The 18,600-nt window shown below is 38.4% G+C and overlaps 1 protein-coding gene across 6 annotated transcripts in view; it reads right to left on the bottom strand.

Annotated features, from left to right (window-relative positions):
• Window positions 1-6,513: 6,513 nt before the first annotated feature.
• Window positions 6,514-18,600, bottom strand: part of eps15l1a (epidermal growth factor receptor pathway substrate 15-like 1a) — a 30,990-nt gene continuing 18,903 nt past the window's right edge. For 2 of the 6 annotated variants that reach the window (XM_067415779.1, XM_067415777.1), the window contains 5 exons: window positions 18,489-18,549; window positions 17,256-17,338; window positions 16,976-17,066; window positions 13,883-14,088; window positions 6,514-9,603 (listed from right to left, as the gene is read on the bottom strand). In XM_067415779.1, the coding sequence (XP_067271880.1) occupies window positions 9,457-9,603; window positions 13,883-14,088; window positions 16,976-17,066; window positions 17,256-17,338; window positions 18,489-18,549 (588 nt within the window). In that variant the 3' untranslated portion in view covers window positions 6,514-9,456. Of the gene's footprint in view, window positions 9,604-10,172; window positions 14,089-16,975; window positions 17,067-17,255; window positions 17,339-18,488; window positions 18,550-18,600 lie in introns of all 6 variants that reach the window. The other 4 variants (XM_067415778.1, XM_067415781.1, XR_010897879.1 and 1 more) reach the window with 4 other exon arrangements.

An 18,600-nucleotide genomic window follows, 5' to 3' on the forward strand; every position in this document is an offset into this window, starting at 1 on the left:
CTTCTTGGTATTGTATGATAATATTCTTAGACCTTTCTCTTGTGTTTTTCTGGGCCCTGTGCAGTGGCATGGAAATATTAGACCGCTCACTTGTTTGAAAGGTATTCACTGTATGGTTATTTTGAGGAAATGAGGAACTAAAACTGTGTCAATGGATGGCTTACTTTGTGAAGTAAGAAAAACATTTTCATATCACTTTCAGGTTGGTCTCAGATCACTTTTCGGAGTTACTGTAGAGTTGATAAATCAGCCAGGTTAATTTGTCCCGTTTCAGTTTACAACAATTCCCTAATCCTCCAATGAAACTCAAGGGTCCGCTACAAAAGTTACATCCCTCGAGACACCAGAGATTTGACACTATTCACCTAGAAAATAGTTTTAACCTACATAAGAAACTGATAATGACACCAGTGATGCAGTTAGGATTATGTTAATTGCTGGCTTTAAGCCAGAATGCTCCTCGGGTTACATGTGGAAAGATAAAATCAAGACTCTCTTACGTTCTTGGAAGAGTGAGCGATGATATTATTAATGTCTTGAGGGTATTCCTCATGCCAGCAGCAAAACGTTTTAAAACACAAACTATAAATTACCTTAGATGGGAAACCTCTCTGAATTCTCTTCAAAAATGTACCCACCAAAACTAAGTCCACTTCCTGTTCTTGGATCAATCATTATAGCCGCACCTGGAGAGATAGATACGTTTCAGTGTTTAAAAAACAAAGCAAAACAGGCCGTATTCAATCAGAATGAACTAAATATAGACACACACAAAAAAATACTAGATTGTAATGGGAAAATTAATTGGAAGTTTTTTATATCACCAAGTATCTTGTTGTCCATGTAGCTGCATTGGTGCAGATTCCTTTGGAAAGCTTAGGAATGTCATGGGAAGAGTTTGCCACCTGCTGGACTTGCACAGGAATCATCTCAGCACTGTGGATTTCCTTTCTTTCATTGTACTTGTCAAAACCTTTTTGTGGTGATACTTCCCATGGAGCACAACGTCAGGACACGATGTTTCGTACGTCATTTGCGCCAACTTGGGACAAACCATCAAAATCCAGGCAAATCGCTGCAATGGGAGGCAATAACATTATATGTCAGTTCCTCAGCACCAACAAAACAAAGACTGAAAAATGATAATCCCCGTGGCTGACGAAAAAAAAGCACATTTGTGTGACAACATAATGGAAAGTGGCCATCTGGCTTACATTTCCCAGCATACCTCTGCTGACGGTCCTGGTGGAGTGCAGAAGAGTGTCCGTCAGTGCACCGCAACATCCCCAGGGCAGCATTACTCGGTGGAGAGCCCTTATTTCCCGGCCCTGGCCCAGCTGATTAAATACACAAAATCCAGCTTTGGTCGCTCACGTCTGGACCTCTTCGCGAGCAGATCGAGGTCCGATTAGTCAACGCGCTGATTTAAATCAATACCCATTCTGAGCAATTTTTGGCGCAGGGGCCAACATTTCCCAGCCAGCTGTCAATACGCTCAAGTCCGTGAAAGGGTCCCCTCGAATCCAATCAACCAAGTGAGCACACACGGAGGATCTTGTTACAATAATGACCCCATCCAGACCTTCAACATGTACATGTGTGTCGCATTTAACATACTCACCTTGCTCTGGTAAAACAAGAGCATTATTGGCACACCTGGATTGTCTCACTTGACATGTAGCTATTATTCCCAGAAACTCCTTGCTTATGAAGGAAAGAGTCAAGATATGCAACGTGATCTCATGAAAATACGTGAGTATTTTTACGTAAAGTGTGATTCTACTTCACGTACATTTACTAACGTTTTCACACACAATAAAACGTACAATACTGACTTATTAACAGCACTAAAATGTACAATATTGACGTATTAACAGCACTAAAATGTACAATTTTGACGTATTAACAGCACTAAAATGTAATTTATCGACGTATCTGTTAACGTGTAAGCAGCCACCGGCTCCCATAAATCGTGGCATTAATATTGTTTATTTTATATCCAATAGTCACATCAATACATGTTTTCAGTCACATTTATGCATTTTACTAAGTTAATCAACCTAATATATAATAACAGAAATATAAAATAACATTTTGCTCTCGTGACATCACTACAAACTCATTTCGGGTGACTAGATAATGTTAAAAGAAGACTGAATTTTAAAACCGTCAGATGAATAACATTCTTGCCAACCATTTTGTAGTATTTAGCTTATTGTTTGCTGTGAGACATAAAAAGGCATTTTCTCCTATTCAGCAACTGGCGATCACAAGATACACCAAAACACAACATCAATTCACAAAACGCAACACTTTATTCGTTTGCTGTAATCCAAATCGTTAGAATCCATATGTTTGCGAGAAACAAATCTAAAATTGAGCCCGGTGATCTTCATCTCCATTCTCCTCTCAGTAGCGCGACGGTAAACATCAAATCTCGCGCTCGTAAATTCAAATTTAAAAAACGCGCCCTCATGAAGCGTTACGACATGATTTACGGCAGTGGCATCGAACGCTCATTGGCTCTCGCCTGCTTCGTCACAGATTTTGACCTATGATTTTGACATGTCGTGTTTCAGTCGATTTGTATTTGAAATGGGAAACGCGCAACTTCACGGAGAGAAGCCGGATTAATATTTTCATTGATTAATAGCTAACATTCTGCTCTGTACCTCATACAAAACTATTAACGTTATATACCACCAGAGAGGACTGCGACTGCAACACATCTTCATTTGAACTACTTTTGGTACCGCTTTTGACATTTTTGCAATAAATAAATTATTGTGAGTACACTAGTCTGTCTGTTATGCTTTGATTTATAACAGTACGTTGTTTTAATGAATGCTAATGGGTAGGTTTAGGGGTAAGTGTAGGATTAGCCGTTCAAAATATTTTTTTTTTAATGCTATATTGTTACCAAAATCGTCATTTTCCAACGTTTTACCTTTTATTTTCTTTATATTCTGTATTAAATTGGTAGGTTTAGGTTTGGGGTAGTGTTAAGGGATCGTAGATTAATCAATAAAATGGTCAAAGGGAAATTATATAGATATCTTTATGATATAACAAAACAAAAAAAAATGTTTTTACCAGAATAAAGTTTTGTATTCTTAAAAAAAAAGATTTCATGATGGATTCGTAAATATTTTACGTTTTATAGCTGTAAAAATGTAATAATACTACGTTTAAATGTTGCAAATACGTCTATATTTTACATTTTAGCACTTCTCCAAACGTACTAAGACGTACGTTTAGTCTCTTTGAAAGTAACGTATTAATACCTACGTATTAAGGATGAGACGGTCAGAGATGTTTTTCATACAATAGTTATTGGAAAAGGCTAAGCATTCCCAACAAAAATAACTACTGAAGCATGTAGAATAAACATCAGGAGTCGCATTGTGATAACCAAAGTTCACGAGCACACTAAGTAAAAATATCAATCTCGGAATTTCCTGTTACAGTTAATATTCCGTGTGCAGGTTCTCTGGATACAGTTTCCACTACAAGGAAGTCCTCAAGAAACTAGAAGTTATACAAGTATGGCTCAGTCCTTTTGAATTTAGGTTGGATTTCTGGTTGTAGCTACAATAAAGCAATTTAATATGCAGTGTTATACAAGAACTTGCCCTACCGTTGCACCTTGGTCCTACTGTGAAAAAACAAATGCTGATGCAATTTAACCCCAAAATAATGATCCCAACAAGTTTTTAGCTGAAGTTAATTGACTTAATTTGTATGAAAGACACCGACATAAAATATCAAGCAAAGTAGCGTTCACAAACACACAAAAAATGTCTGACTCCTGAAGTGTGGAGTCAGTTCCTTAGTCAGGATTAGTTCATCAGATTTAACCAACGCGATCTTGCGGCAATTTGTACGTATTTTATAAGGTGGCTAATTCATACGACCTCACTTGAACAAATTTGTATGACTGTTCAAAAAGCGGCATCAGGAAGGACCACCCCTAAACCTATCCATCACTTGGGTCTAGACAAATCATACAAAAACGTAGGGGTGAGTTGAGTTCAAAAGTTCAAAAGGTTCAAAAGGGTCGTATGAGTTCATAGGAAATTGCCACCATAAAATACGTACAAATTGCTAAGGTTACGTTGGATTTAACTATGGACTATGTTTTTAATTAAAGGGTTAGTTCACCCAAAAAATGAAAATTATGTCAGTAATTACTCCCCCTCTTGCCGTTCCAGACCTCCGTTCATCTTCGGAACACAAATGATGATATTTTTGTTGAAATCCGATGGCTCAGAAAGGCCTCCACTGGCCACAAAGTATTTCCCCTCTCAAGACCCATAAAGGCACTAAAGACATCGTTACAAAGTCCATCTCACTACAGCGGCTCTACAATAATTTTATGAAGCGACGAGAATAGTTTAGTGGGTCTTGAGAGAGGAAATGTCATTGTGGCCTATGGAGCAGAGGTCTTCACGGGTCCAAAAATTCGCACCCGAACCCGAAGAGACCCGCAATGTTCAACACAGATCCGACCCAGATCCGTCTATTATTTCAAAAACTGGACCGGACCCGTGCAGATCCGAAAAATGCCAAAAATATAGTACCCGGAACCGACATGGACCCTTCTATTTGATAGCTGGAACCGAACCCGCCGGGAAGACAGACACGACTGGACCCAATTGTCTCATATTACACAATAAACTGCTGTTAACAAGTTAATAAACAAGCTGCGAAAAATAACTTTGTCTCAGTCAGCCTACCTAACGATATATAGTGTATAGGTCTCCCTTCCTTGTACCTTGATTGTGATGTATTACAATATTCCTCTGTAATTGTTCCAAGCATGCGTAATTCACTCATCATTTCAGCTGTAGCTAAAAGTCCATTTTATTTCACAGTGACGGATTTATGAGTTAAATCGCATAATAACTTTGACTGTTTGCCCTTTTGAACTAACTATTGCTCGTTCAGTGCCATGGCTGCTTGCGTTAGCATTATTTATTTGCCATAATCTCTCTGAGCCAAGTCTGACTAGCAGAACTTTAAGATTAAACAAGATGGTTCATTCATATTTTTAAAGTCATTACAGTCACTGCGGAAGCTCGGGTTGCCATTGAAACATGTCGTTCTTGAGACTGCACTCGCGCGTCAGCTGGAGCAACCTGAAATATGAGCCTTTTTTTACGCAATTTGAGCATCACAGAAAACATTTATGTGACAGTTCACCTGAGGTCTTGTTGCTGATTTGAAATATATTCTTGAGTACATTATTACCGCGCGCATGCATTAAATCTGCACGCTTTTTAAACGGCTGAGAGAGCGCGCGCGAGAGAGAGCGCCTGTGTTTTTGTTGTTGTTGTGTATTTCTAAACCTCATTTCCCTGCTCACACTTTTCTTATCCTAATTTAGCAATTTGTAAGTTACACAAAACACACAAGCCGCGCTGACTCTCATGGCCAGGTGTTCTCCGAGTCCGACTGACGTATTACATAGGCTACAACATTAACATACCCGGTGTCATGACAAATCCTGTCCCCCTGTGAAGTCATGTCCGCAAGGACCCTTAGAGCGATTCTATTGGCTGAAAGAAATTTTAATAGGTAATCTGTTCAGAGCCTGATTACAATTCTTACACAATCGCGTTTTGATTTTTGCTGTTTAAATTGTGTTAAAATAGTCTTTAATACCTTACAAAGCATATGTTTCATATATTAGTAGTATATAACTGAAGCTATAAGTGCTTATATAAGTATATAATTCAGAACATGTTTTTGCTCCCATTATAGCAATTAATTACATATTTCAAATAAATGTTTTGCGTGTGTACTTAGTATGGCAATGAATTCAGTTTATTAGTTTATTATTTAGTTATTTTTAAACAATTGATTGTCCAGAACCATGTATAACAACTTTTGATCAGGCATTTAAAACCGCTACCAGCGGACACGATTTCACAGGGGGACAGGATTTGTCATGACACCGGGACCCGGCTGGGGTAGTAGATTAGGATCCGACCCGGACCCGGCTGACCATTTAAAAAATAGACCCGAACCCGTTCGAGTCCCGGGTCGGATCCCGGGTGACCCGTGAAGACCTCTACTATGGAGGCCTTTCTGAGCCATCGGATTTCAACAAAAATATCTTAATTTGTGTTCTGAAGATGAATGGAGGTCTTACGGGTCTGTAACAGCAAGAGGGGTTAGTAATTAATGACATAATTTTCATTTTTGGGTGAACTAACCCTTTAAGGTGCAGTAATATTAGGCTAAGTATGTGAAATTACTCTGAAAACAAAACAGGCAAAAAAAAAATCTATTAAAATATATTTTTTTAAATATGTAGCCGACTATGAGTTACGAATGAACAGCTCAGAGTTCAACAAACACAAACTAAAACAGAACCAAAAAAACTGAAAACCTTTTGGAATTTTTGGATTTGATCTAATCCCATGACATTCAAACATTTATAAGTGTAAAATACATTTTGGGGGTACACCATGAACATGTGAATTGAATAGAGTGACGTATACACACGTCTGAAATGTTATCTTTTGTTTATTCTGTGAAATCAAGGGACACCATACGGAGCATGAACATTTCCAAAGGAATCCAAGCATCACTAATCACTATCAATGCAGTCTGAAATCCTTAAAATGTTTCTAGTTACACATGTTTCATATAGGACAAATATAACACATAATATACATGGTTTATGTATACTCTTATGCATTTTTCTATCGGGTTAATATCGGTCTCATCTACACAGGCGAGGGTTAAAGGCAGGCCAAAAAGGAATGCATTCAGCTCGAGTTGTATGGGACATATGCCCAAAATGACAGTAACTAAAAAAATATTCACTTTCATTAATAAAAAAGAAAAAAAACATGGATAATAAAACAGGATATGAAAACATTAAATGAATGTACAGGTATTACAACAAATAAAATATACAAACTATTGCACAATGGAGGTATAGAGGACAATTACAGCATAAAAGGAGCGTTAACAAAATGTATGCAGTTTGTTTTTTAGTTTGAATGGTTCTATTTATTTATTTCTGTAACAGTAAAAGGCAGAAATGCCAGGACCGAAGCCCCCTGTGCATGAATAACCCATTCCAGGCCTATATTATGTCATAAAACTCTTCATAGGCCAAAAACTGACATTATCTGTGTCTTGGGACACACCAGCTTTTGATTCCAGTCCTGAAGATGTACGGTTTCGTTAAAAACGCTCAACTGACTAAAGATTAGTGTCGTACTGGGTTCAAAAACCACCACACGAGTTTCAGCGTGAGCTAGGCTCCATCTAATACATTATAAATTAGACAATGTAACACTGTTTAGTGTGACACTAACATGACCGTGGAGTGTCAAGCAGCTATTTGCGGTCAAAACAACACAAGGAGTAAAGAAAAAAAGAGGAACAAACTAAAAATAAAAAGTGACAGAAAGACAACATTAGCTGAATGTTAGCTGTGTACTGAGATATGTCACAGTTGTTCGTCTTAACATTACACAATATTTGTGTCCACAATGTTGGACATGAGCATCAATCTTCACGCAGAAGAATTTGACCTGTAATGTCCAACTACATTGCAGATTCAAACCGAAGTGAGGAACAAACAGCTATTCCAATGATCCACAGTTGGAAGAATGAATACAGATCATTCACAGATAAAACGTGTTAATAGTACCGGTTAAAGAACAGCAGATGGTACGTAAAAAAAAAAAAAAAAAAATGATATTATGTAGCACGATTATTAAATTGTTGAGAAGTGAATTGTGCCAGGAAGTACCATCACCAAAACGTTCAAGTCAAATTCAATACTGACTAAAGTTAGGGCAAAGCAAGCAGCTAACCACAACAGCAATTGCCAGTTGTTGTTTTTTTTTAATGAAATCTACTGCACCTAAATTCACAATGTTTACATCGCTGCAGTTTATGTTGGCTAGTTTGATTGTGCTTTCAGCTACCAACAGGTGTTTAGTATTCCTGACTCTGTTTAAAACATATAAACCCATTTAAATCTGTTCTGAAGATTCTCGCATTTAAAGAAATAAAAACAGAAAATGCGACATGACAGTTTTCGCGTATTCCATCTGGGCCTATATTATGGGTTCAAACAAAAACAATTTTACTATACCACGGATTATTCCGATTCAAAATTGGTGACAGATTGAAGACGACGAAAATCTAAACAGCAAAATCCGTCATCAGTTCCCTCACGGAGGCATTTGTTTTTGTTTATGCAACCAAATATTGGCAGAACTCAACAATAAGGTTCGCTATTCAGCTGACAAGACGCTTGCTCAGCGTTTTCTTCTTCACAGAAAATCTTGACTTGTTGATCTTGTACACACATTTAGATAAAACGATACACTATAAAAAGTCATTAGTTGACAACTTAAAAAAAGTGAATAAATAAACCATGTATAATTGAAAAAATTAAGTTATGTGGGATTGTCAAGTTCACATAACTTAATGTTTTCAATTACGCATGGTTTGTTTACTCACTTTTTCAAGTTAGGTCAACTGATCACTTTTTACAGTGTAGATAGATCAACAGAGCATTAATATAAAAGAACATAGGAAAGAACGATATATATAGAACAACAGAGCTTTTTTCGTGAGGCCCCCAAAAAAACCTTACTGTTGAGTCCTGCAGTGGTTAACCAGCGTAATCTTTTAACATGGTAAAATATAAAGTAAAAAAAAAAAATCAGTGCAGTTGTAGAAGCTTTACTGATCCTCTGAACAGTACTGTGAAAAAAACTAGTTGACTTCTGAATCAAAGAGCTATCTTAAACGGCACTTACATAATCACACTGCCGTTCGTTCAGCTTTCCGTCACATCAAGAGCTCCTTACAGACGTTTAGTCTGCAGGCGCTGCTGTAATTCCAGTGTGTACTATACTGACTACAGCCAGAGCCAGCAAGTTATCATTTAGCAAATGCTCTTTATCCAAATCGACTTACAGTATGCTTACAGCAATTGAATTCAGGAAGAAACCTGGAATTAAGTGCCTTGCTCAAAGGCTAGGGTGGGGTGGGTGGGGGGGGGGGGGGGGTAGCATCAGTAATTCAAGTTTCTGGTTCGACCCAGGATCAAACCGCAACTTTCTTAGCGGTTTAGTCCCTTTTTTTTCCCCTCCAGTGGAGATAATGATCTGCAGAGACCAATAATGGTCTTTAAATGTCCATGGCTCTCTTGATACGCATTCACGCACATATACACACACACTAATACACTTTAAATAAACTATATACTCCATCTGAGAGGTTAATGCAGTGCATGTAGAGTGAGTTAGCTGATTCACAAACCATAGGCCGCCCTCCTGCACACGAACATAAAAGGATAGAGGTCGAAACTGTCAGGGACTGTGTCCCACTTGCATGTACTAAATCTTGGTCCATCACACACACACACACACAATCGTCGCTGTAGTGTACAGAAGGGTGGATCTGGGGGGATGGCGGTCAGGCGTTGGACATCTCGGCTTTGCTGAGAGCGATGGCCAGCTCTAGGTCTTCCTGCTCCTGCTGGCGAAGTCTCTTCAGCCGGTCCCGTTCCGCTCTCTCGCTTTCCCGCTTCGCCCACTCCATCTGCTGGGCTTCATTACCAAACTGGGCCGGAAAAACAGGAACACGCTACGTTAAGACCCATCGGCCCCAAATTGGGGATTGCACAGTGATGTGAATCACTGAAGTTGCGGTGGTCTGAACTGATCCAGTTTAAAATTTACTAAATTGGCACATATATATAAATAAACAGCTACATAGATCATTTTTTATGCTACATCTTGAGATTAGAAGTCATCAAAAAACATTTAAGTGTGCAATTTCTGTGCCATCAGCGACACCAAAGACTTTGATGTTGAATTAACCAATGTCGTGAGTTTGGGGAAGGATCTGTTTGTCCAAACAATGGAAGACAAATCTGTTTGGTGCTTATAATGGTACAGAAATCAATTTGCTCAATATCCGCTGATGAGAGATTGAAAATGTAATTAAAACAAAATCATTAAATCAAATCAAAAGTGCACAGTTTGGTCTTGCATGTGTACAAAATACAAATGAAAAGTTTATGCATGCATGGCTCATTTTGAACACTTTCGGTCACATTATTCAGTGACTTCTTCAACTGAGATTGCAAAAGACAAGAAAAGTTCACCACACTTTCAGACAGATCTTACCTTAATTCGCTCAGTTCCTGCAAGAGAGGAATGGATTTAAAAAACACAAAAGAGATTTACACCAAACTACCATCCACCGAACTGCACACAAACCGATTGAACACCAACAGACCACTATTACTGATGACTCATGATGGACCTTTTTAATTGGTCGTAAAGAGCGAATGATGTCATGGACAGGAAAATGAACGTGCATTGATCACATGCAGCAAGAAAATGACAGAAGGAAAAGACATTACAAAGCTTTTTCAATTGAGAGCTTCAAATCGTGTACACTGATAAATAGCTGTAATATATGCAACATAACATGCACACTAAGCTGACTACAGGTGAATGAGAGCATTGCTAAACCACCCTGGAAGTATAATATTATTTATTATTAGTTTATATGTTGTTGTTTTTTATAGCACATACGTAAAGTCTATCTACAAATCTGGTGGAGTCGGAAACATTAAAAGGGGGGGGTGAAACAGTCTTATCTTGAGTACCTATAGAGTAGCATTGCATCCTTCACATCTCCGAAAAGTCTTTAGTTTTATTATATTTAGAAAAGAAAGATGCGCTGTACCGAGTCTTTCCGGAAAAAACAGAGCGGCTGGAGGAGCATCGTGTGGGCGGAGCTAAAAAAATGACGAGCACGCAGCTATTCCGTTGAGAGCGTCTGAAAGCTCTGACATCCTTAAACGTGGAGAAAAAACGTTAACCTAAATAAACCATTGAGATCAGTCAGATTCACCCATACATATTTGATCCGGAATCTGATCTAGAGGCTGAAAATGAACAGGAGAAGCAGCAACGACGACTACAGCAGGATGTCTCAATGGTACGTACTGTAACTTATATATGCTTAGTGGAGTTTTACAACATTTGTGAGTGTTTACTCATGGTTAACGAGGATATAATTTGGTTTATGGAACCGCTCCATCTTTCAGCTTTAGACAAGCTACAAATCCGGAGTTGAACTGTACCTTGTTTATAAACTATCGTCGCAGAAAAATATGGAACAAACAAAAACACTTGCACGACTCCGTTGCTGCTCCGGAAAAAACAAACTCCACCCACTGTCTCATTAACGCTGGGTTCTTTGGGAAGCTGTACAGGGTTGTCTTGCCCTGACAACCAAAAAAAAACTTCTTTGGTGACACTTCTCTAGTCGTGCGTGCCCTTCCAGGAGAAGATCTTGTACAAGAACATTCCGCCCTATCTGACGTCAGATAGACCCATACTCGGAGAAAAAAAACTTCCGAAACCGGAAGGAGTATTTTTGGCAAATACTCCTAGCCTGACAAGCCAGACCCACATCAAGATGTTTGGTCTGGAACCTCACCAACGGTTGTCTTTCAAACTCCCTCTGCACGCCGTGCATGCAATTGGATAGCGCTACAACCAACCAGAGCAACGAAGGTGAAGCAGAGCTAGTTTAAAGATTAAACTTTCTCCGTATCTGGTCGGCAAAACTCAGAACACATCTGCCCTTCTTAAGAATGACTTCAGTGCCGTTCTTTTCTCAGAGAAAAGCTTAACTCCAAGTCTTCCAGAGTCGCGGTCAAAGCTGATTTCGAAAGGCCGCCGTTCGCTAGAAGACACTCGCGGCAGATTAGATTTGCTGCCGATAGGGTATGTCTAGATTTCTAGGCTAAAACACACCATCAAACGTCCAACTCTTTTTTTAAAACTTTGTCTATGTTTAGGATGGGAATCCAAGTCTTTAACAGAGTAAAAAGCTCAGTATGCATGAAACAGCATATCACCCCTCCCTTTAAATTAGACAAAGCAATGCTGCTGGTAATTTGTAAAAATGGTAATTTTCGTTGAAAATGATTCATTTATTGTTCATCCAGGTGGTAATTTGTCACATGGTAAATAAGAGATGGTTTAGCAGGTCCCCTGCACCCAAGTCATGCAGAGTGATACTAAGGACAGGAGGAAGGGCGGATGAAAATGATGCTACGTCAAACACTGTGGCTCTAGGATCAAGCGGATTTGCAGTATGGAGCGCACACTGATCCCATGCGGAGGAAAACAACAGCCTGAGAGCTGAGTAGTGATACTGACACTTCCCACGTCACACGATCTCCCCTTATCAACTTCGAAAATGGACCCATGTCATTTTTCTGAATACTCTGACTTCAATTCTCCTCCTAAAACAACTTTAAAGTGAGCTGAAAACACATTGGATGAGATAAGATCAAGATAATGATTTTGCTTATGCTTGTTCCACTAACCTGTAGAAGTGTGACTGCGTGGCAGATGTGTAAATACAATCTGCCCACACTTCTGATATGAACTGATGACTGATAAGAGAACGGTGAGAACCAGAGCTAGCTCAGGAAGAGTCAATTAAAAGGCAGAGCTGCTTGATATAAGAAGTAACCAGCAAAAAGAAACACTAACATTGGTAATTCTACAAACGATTTTTGTTCGAGGGAACGTAGAATTTTTGCAAAATTCAAGTTTCTCATTGCAGGGCAATGAGACAAAATACTGATATTGGGAAAATAATACAAACACCAATGTTTGTTTAGGCGAACAACAATGGGACGGTTCAACTTTGCACAGTATGAGACGAAAATACTGACAGACACACCGGTAAAACAAACTGTTTTGTTCAAATGAACAAACTATTGAGATTTGAGACGAAATAGCAGATGAAAATATTAACATTACGAACTTTGATTACACTACGAACACTGATGTTGTTTGAGCAAACAAACTTTCAGGATGCAAGAAAATTAACAGTCTTAGGAGCCAATCAGACGGTTCATTTTGCTGTCAAAAAAATAAAATAAAAGAAGCGACAATACTGACATCACACAACAATAAATCTATAAACACTGATGTTTTGTTCTAGATGACAAACTTTCGCATTAAACGACATTTTAAAAAACCGACACTGGGAACACTGATTATGGTTTAAACACTGATGCTAGCAAAACAGGTCTCTTTTAGGAGCCAATTAGATGGTCCGTTTCGCAGACAATAAAGCTAAAACACTGACAACAAAAAAATTGTATAAAAGGCAACAATTTTTTTAAAAAATGCAAACTACGCAAAAATACTTACATTTTCACTTTTTTTGTAGGTCACTTAAATTTGCATGTAAACAGGAAAATATCTGATAATTTTAAAACCCTGTTTTGCAAGATGCTACATTTTTACCATCAAGCTTAAATTTGCATAAACTATATAGTAGTATATCATCTTGATTACATTCCGCAAAAAAACAAGACATATTTGCATAAAAGCTAACAAAAAGAGTCACAGAAGAACAGCGAGAAGCCACATTAGCTTAGCCGAGGACGCTTGGTATCACCAAGTGCGACTGCTCCTCTTCCCACAAGCCCATGCAAGTGCTGAGCAAAACGACAGATGACATCATAGCCATGTGCGCCACAAACAACTGTATTTGAGTCACTGAGAGAGAGAGAGATGATGTCTGGCTGCTTGATTAGGGCTTATTATCCAGAATTCTGTGCGTTGGTGAGTTAATCACATATAGATGGACTGCAGACATGGAGGAAAATAAATGAGTAGCCGGCACAAGGCGACAGACTGAGCGATACAGAAGCCAATGGTGCGGTCTGCTCTAGGAAACCTCACTGATGATCGCTAGAAAGCTCTTTTTTTTGGTTTGTTGGTTGGGTTTATTTCGATTTTGGAAAGAAACAAGTGGACCGGACAAGAGAAGAGTATCACTAAGCTCAACTTACAGAGCTGAAGTCAGCAAAACCCAATGAAGAGTCTTTAGAGGCTTTACTTGAGGCAGATGGAGCAAACGGGTCTTTGCCACTAAACGGGTCTCCCACCCCCTTTTTACTCTGAAACGGATCGCCGGGGTCGGCACTGAAGGGCTGGAAGGGATCGCTCGTCTTGGCCGAGTCGGCGGATCCCGGCACGTTTACAGGAGTGCTTTTACCTGTTGAGAAATAGCAGTTTTCATTTAAAAGCCTTAGTGTCTAAAAAATCCATTCATTTCCATTCTGCTAGGTGAAATTTCATGCATCTAAAATCCTTGACTGTATGACTTCATAATTATCAAATAAGCTCTGATTGTAGATTGTAATAATGATAATTAATTACGTTTATAATCACTCAAAGCGCTTAACACATAAGAAGGGGAGAATCTCCTCAACCACCACCAATGTGCAGCATCCACCTGGATGATGCAACGGGAGCCATATTGCGCCAGAACGCCCACCACACACCAGCTGATTGGTGGAGAGGAGACGGAATGATGAAGCCAATCCGAATGGGGGATTATTAGGAGGCCATGATGATGTAAGGAGGCCAATGGGTAAATTTGGCCAGGATGCTAGGGTTACACCCCTACTCTTTGGGATTAATGACCACAGAGTCAGGACCTCGGTTTAACGTCTCATCCGAAGGATTGTGTTAAGACCCACACAGACCGCAGGGTGAGCGCCCCCTGCTGGCCTCACTAACACCTCTTTTAGCAGCAACCTGGTTTTCACAGTTGGCCTCCCATCCAGGTACTGACCATGCTCAGCCCTGCTTAGCTTCAGTGGGAAACCAGTCTTGGGCTATAGGGTGATATGGCTGCTGGTAATAATAGATAATAATAATAATAATAATAATAGAACTACATTTCTTTACTGGTTACCATACCAACACAGATCTTTAATATAGTACAGTATCATTTATAAATGTTATATGTATAATGTCTGATGAGTTTAAGACATTTTAATTCAAACAAGTATTATAAATATTATGAGTAATATATAACTTTGAAAGCTTGAAAGAAATTCATGCTTTTATTTATCCAGGACAGTAAAGACATTTGTCACAAAAAGTATTTCCATTCATCAGATGTCAACATTAATAAATAAAAAAATGTCTTGAGCAGTAAATCATTATATTAGAATGATTTCTGAAGGATCATGTGACACTGAAGACTGGAGTAATAATGTTGAAAATTCAGCTTTGCATCACAGGAATACATTTGATTTTAAAATATAAAAAATACTGTATTTTTGATCAAAAACACTGCCTTGGTAAGCAGAAGAGACTTCTTTCAAAATAAAATATCTTGCCAACCCAAAACCTGTAAATGATAGTGTAATTCCGAATAATATTCAATTATTAAATAAACAATAACCAAATTATTGTCATTTGCACATAGTCTTTCCACAAGCTCAACCAAAAAACCCACAGTGGTTCAAGCACGTATGATGCGGTAACACGATGCAAAAAACTCTGAAATGTCGGTCTCTTTTAACACCCAACAAGTGCACTTAATATGGCTCAAATGCTGTATGAATTCGTTTTATAGGAAAGCAGAATCCTTGCACAAGCAATCTGCTTATTATAGAAATTTGCAGAAGATTTGTAATCGCAAACCGGAGAGGATCTTCGGATAAATAAATAAAAATGCTTATGCATACTTCTTTTTTTTCCTCTCTTGCACCATTGCGGAGACTGGCATTCACTTGCTCGTGAGAACTCTAAACTGGTTGCTGGTTCCTCTAAAGGTGTTAACCGCATGTTCAATAGGGCTGTTATTTATACCAGACCAGCAATCAGTTTCTTTCTGTCAGTAAACGGAATACTAAACCGCAAAAGACTCCACCCTGCAAAGGGAAAGAGGTCAAAAAACAAGCAGTGCTCTTTAATGATACATTGAATTAACAGAAATAAAAGAGTACTCAATTCTACAACAAATTCATTTTGGTTTGAATTCAAAAATTCAAGTAATCCCAGAAAAAAAAAAAATATATATATATTTTCATATGTTATATTTTTCTTTTTTGTATACCATTGCCATTAACCACTTTGCTGCTTGAAACATATACTGTATATCAACATATAATGGGATAAACTATTTAACAGCACTTATATTGTTCGAAATATGTTTTGAGAGAGTAGAACAAGGGGAAAATGTGTGAAAAAGAGTGAAAAGTTGTGGCAGCTAGGCCACACTACCCACTAGAGTGTGTAAACACACACACACACACAGGAAGTGGGGAGGGGTGTGTAGATCAGCACACAATGCTGGCAGTGCAAGCTAACCGCAGATCATCGAAGCATGTTCACTATACCACCTTGAGCACACTGAGAAAACCTCCTTTTCTAACCTCCATACCCAACTTTAAACCTCGGTTACACCAGGAAAGCACTCCTTTGTTTTCTAGGATGAAAAAAAAACATGTCGCTGCAAAAACACAAAAGAGTGAGCAGCACAGATTCGCCTTATTTTCCTCTAACTGCCGGCTACAGAGAGGAAACGGAGCAGGTTTCGTTTTCTCCAAGTGATAAATGAACGTTCCATTCAGGTTTGTTTGTGTAGCGTTTTAGAGTTGGACGGAGATGAGAACACGCCACTGTGTGCTGGAAAACTAAAAAAAAGTTCAATCTTAACAAAACATATCAAGGCTCTACCTCTATTTCCTGTTGACAACTGATGGAGGAAGAGCGAGAATGTCTTAGATATCATTATGGACTGTCAAAATTGGGTAACAAGACTTCAACCAAGACTTCTTTCACTGCTAACAAATAACTAGTTAAAAGAGATGTTAATGTGGCACAAGATTTTTTTTTTCTTTTTTTTTTTAAGAGTGATCCACCCAAACAACATTCTCCAGATCTTTCATGTTGGTTGTTTATATTGCTTGTTTTGTCTACATTCTGTTTATTGCACCAGGTTCCAAGCACAACAGCTGTGTATGGTTTTTGTAATCATTTACTTTGAGGTCCTAAAAACTAGTTTGATTAATAACCTTGTATTGACCTTTTCGAAAAGGGTCACTGTTTGTTTGCGGGCGTCAAGATGAAGGTTAAGAGCTTACCGCTGGGTGGTTTGGGCCGTGGGGGCACGCTTTTCTTGGGCGGGAGAGCTGGCATGTCTTGTTTTCGGCTGAAGGGGTCTTCTACAAAGCCCTGTATTAAATCATAGAGGAAAAGAGAAGCAGAGGGCTGTTATCAGAGACATAAGGTGCAAACCGCGCAAATTATGAGTGGAACATCAATCAAAACCACATCTTACAAATGTCTTGCTGCAATCGCGTGAGAAAGTTAACTTCCACTATGCTTAAGATGCAAACATAAGCAATGAAAGTTGTTTACTACCTTCGACATTTGGCTGAAATCTGCAAAACCGCTATTGCTGCCGAATGAACTGCTCCCGAACGGGTCCAAAGTACCGAAGAAATCTGCAATTGGCAGAAAAGAACAATGAAGCATGCATCTTCTATGATTAAATGTCTCCACAGAAAAACACATCTTACAGTATGTCAAAAATGCATTTCAGATAGTATTAAAAGTCAAGAAAATGTCAAAATATGTTAGACATTTTAAAATGTTTTGAGATGTTTTTATTTTAATATAAATTATAAGATTTCTTATCCTGTTCCCACTGATCTTTGTCAAAGAAATTTGGTAAATTACTTTAGTATTACTTAAAAGTACTTTAATTAAAAACTTTTATTTATTTAAAATAAAGTTCAAGGCCAGGTCACTGGCAAAAATTGTAAATAAATAAAAGCTTAATTAAAGTACTGATAAAATATTTAGTTTTAACATTTTAGTGGCCAAATAAACACTTCATTGATCATTCAATATAGTATAAAAATTAGCATACGTTTTTAATTGATTTAAAATAATATTAAGTTTTAGGGTCTCTGAATTATTTATTTTAAGACTTTTATTGAACAATTTCTAATTTAATAAAGTTTATTCCATTATTTTGGTCAATAATGATTGAATATATACTCCTCCCCTTAACCACAATAGTAATATAATAACAATAAGATGCATACTGAAGCAATCAATTAGGAGTATTAGTTTTCCATTTCAAAAATTCAAAAATAAAAATGAGACAAGTATAAAAGTTTAGTTTTTTTTGCCTTCAACCCACAGGTTAAAAAAAAAGTGCTGTGCATTTCCTGGCATTGCCTCAGTGTTCAAAAATGCTGCATTAACTATTTACTGAAACTGCAGATGAATTTCACATAGTTGGGGCAGCCAAAGGGCCTGCAAGCGGACGTATAGCATGGGAACTCTTTTGACGGCTTCTTCACACATGCTCTCTCGAATTGTTCTCTGAGTGGTCTTCGAAAAAAAGACAAGTGTGGGCACGAGGTGTAAAAGTTTCATCTTGCTTGAGTTGTGTAATGCATGTCCCTCAAGGCGTTTGCAAGAGAAAACAAGGCCCTTTCAGCTGATGCCAGATCAGTTTCACAGGTTCAAGAAAGTTGTGTGCAGAAAAACAAAGATGCTGATCTTTGCTCAGCATCTTCAAGGAAAGGGTGTGGCGGGGATGATATGATTCAGCTAAGCAAGTGAGAGACGTGCAAGCGGTACCTTGGCCTTTTGGTTTGGGACTGGTGGAGCTGAAGGGGTCGTTACTTGAGAAATGATGACTCTAAAAAACACAAGAGGGGAGATGGTAGAACAAGTCAAAAGTTCAAACCTG

This window comes from Pseudorasbora parva, chromosome 14, assembly GCF_024679245.1.
Source record: "Pseudorasbora parva isolate DD20220531a chromosome 14, ASM2467924v1, whole genome shotgun sequence".
In the NCBI taxonomy this organism is placed as follows: Eukaryota; Metazoa; Chordata; class Actinopteri; order Cypriniformes; family Gobionidae; genus Pseudorasbora; species Pseudorasbora parva.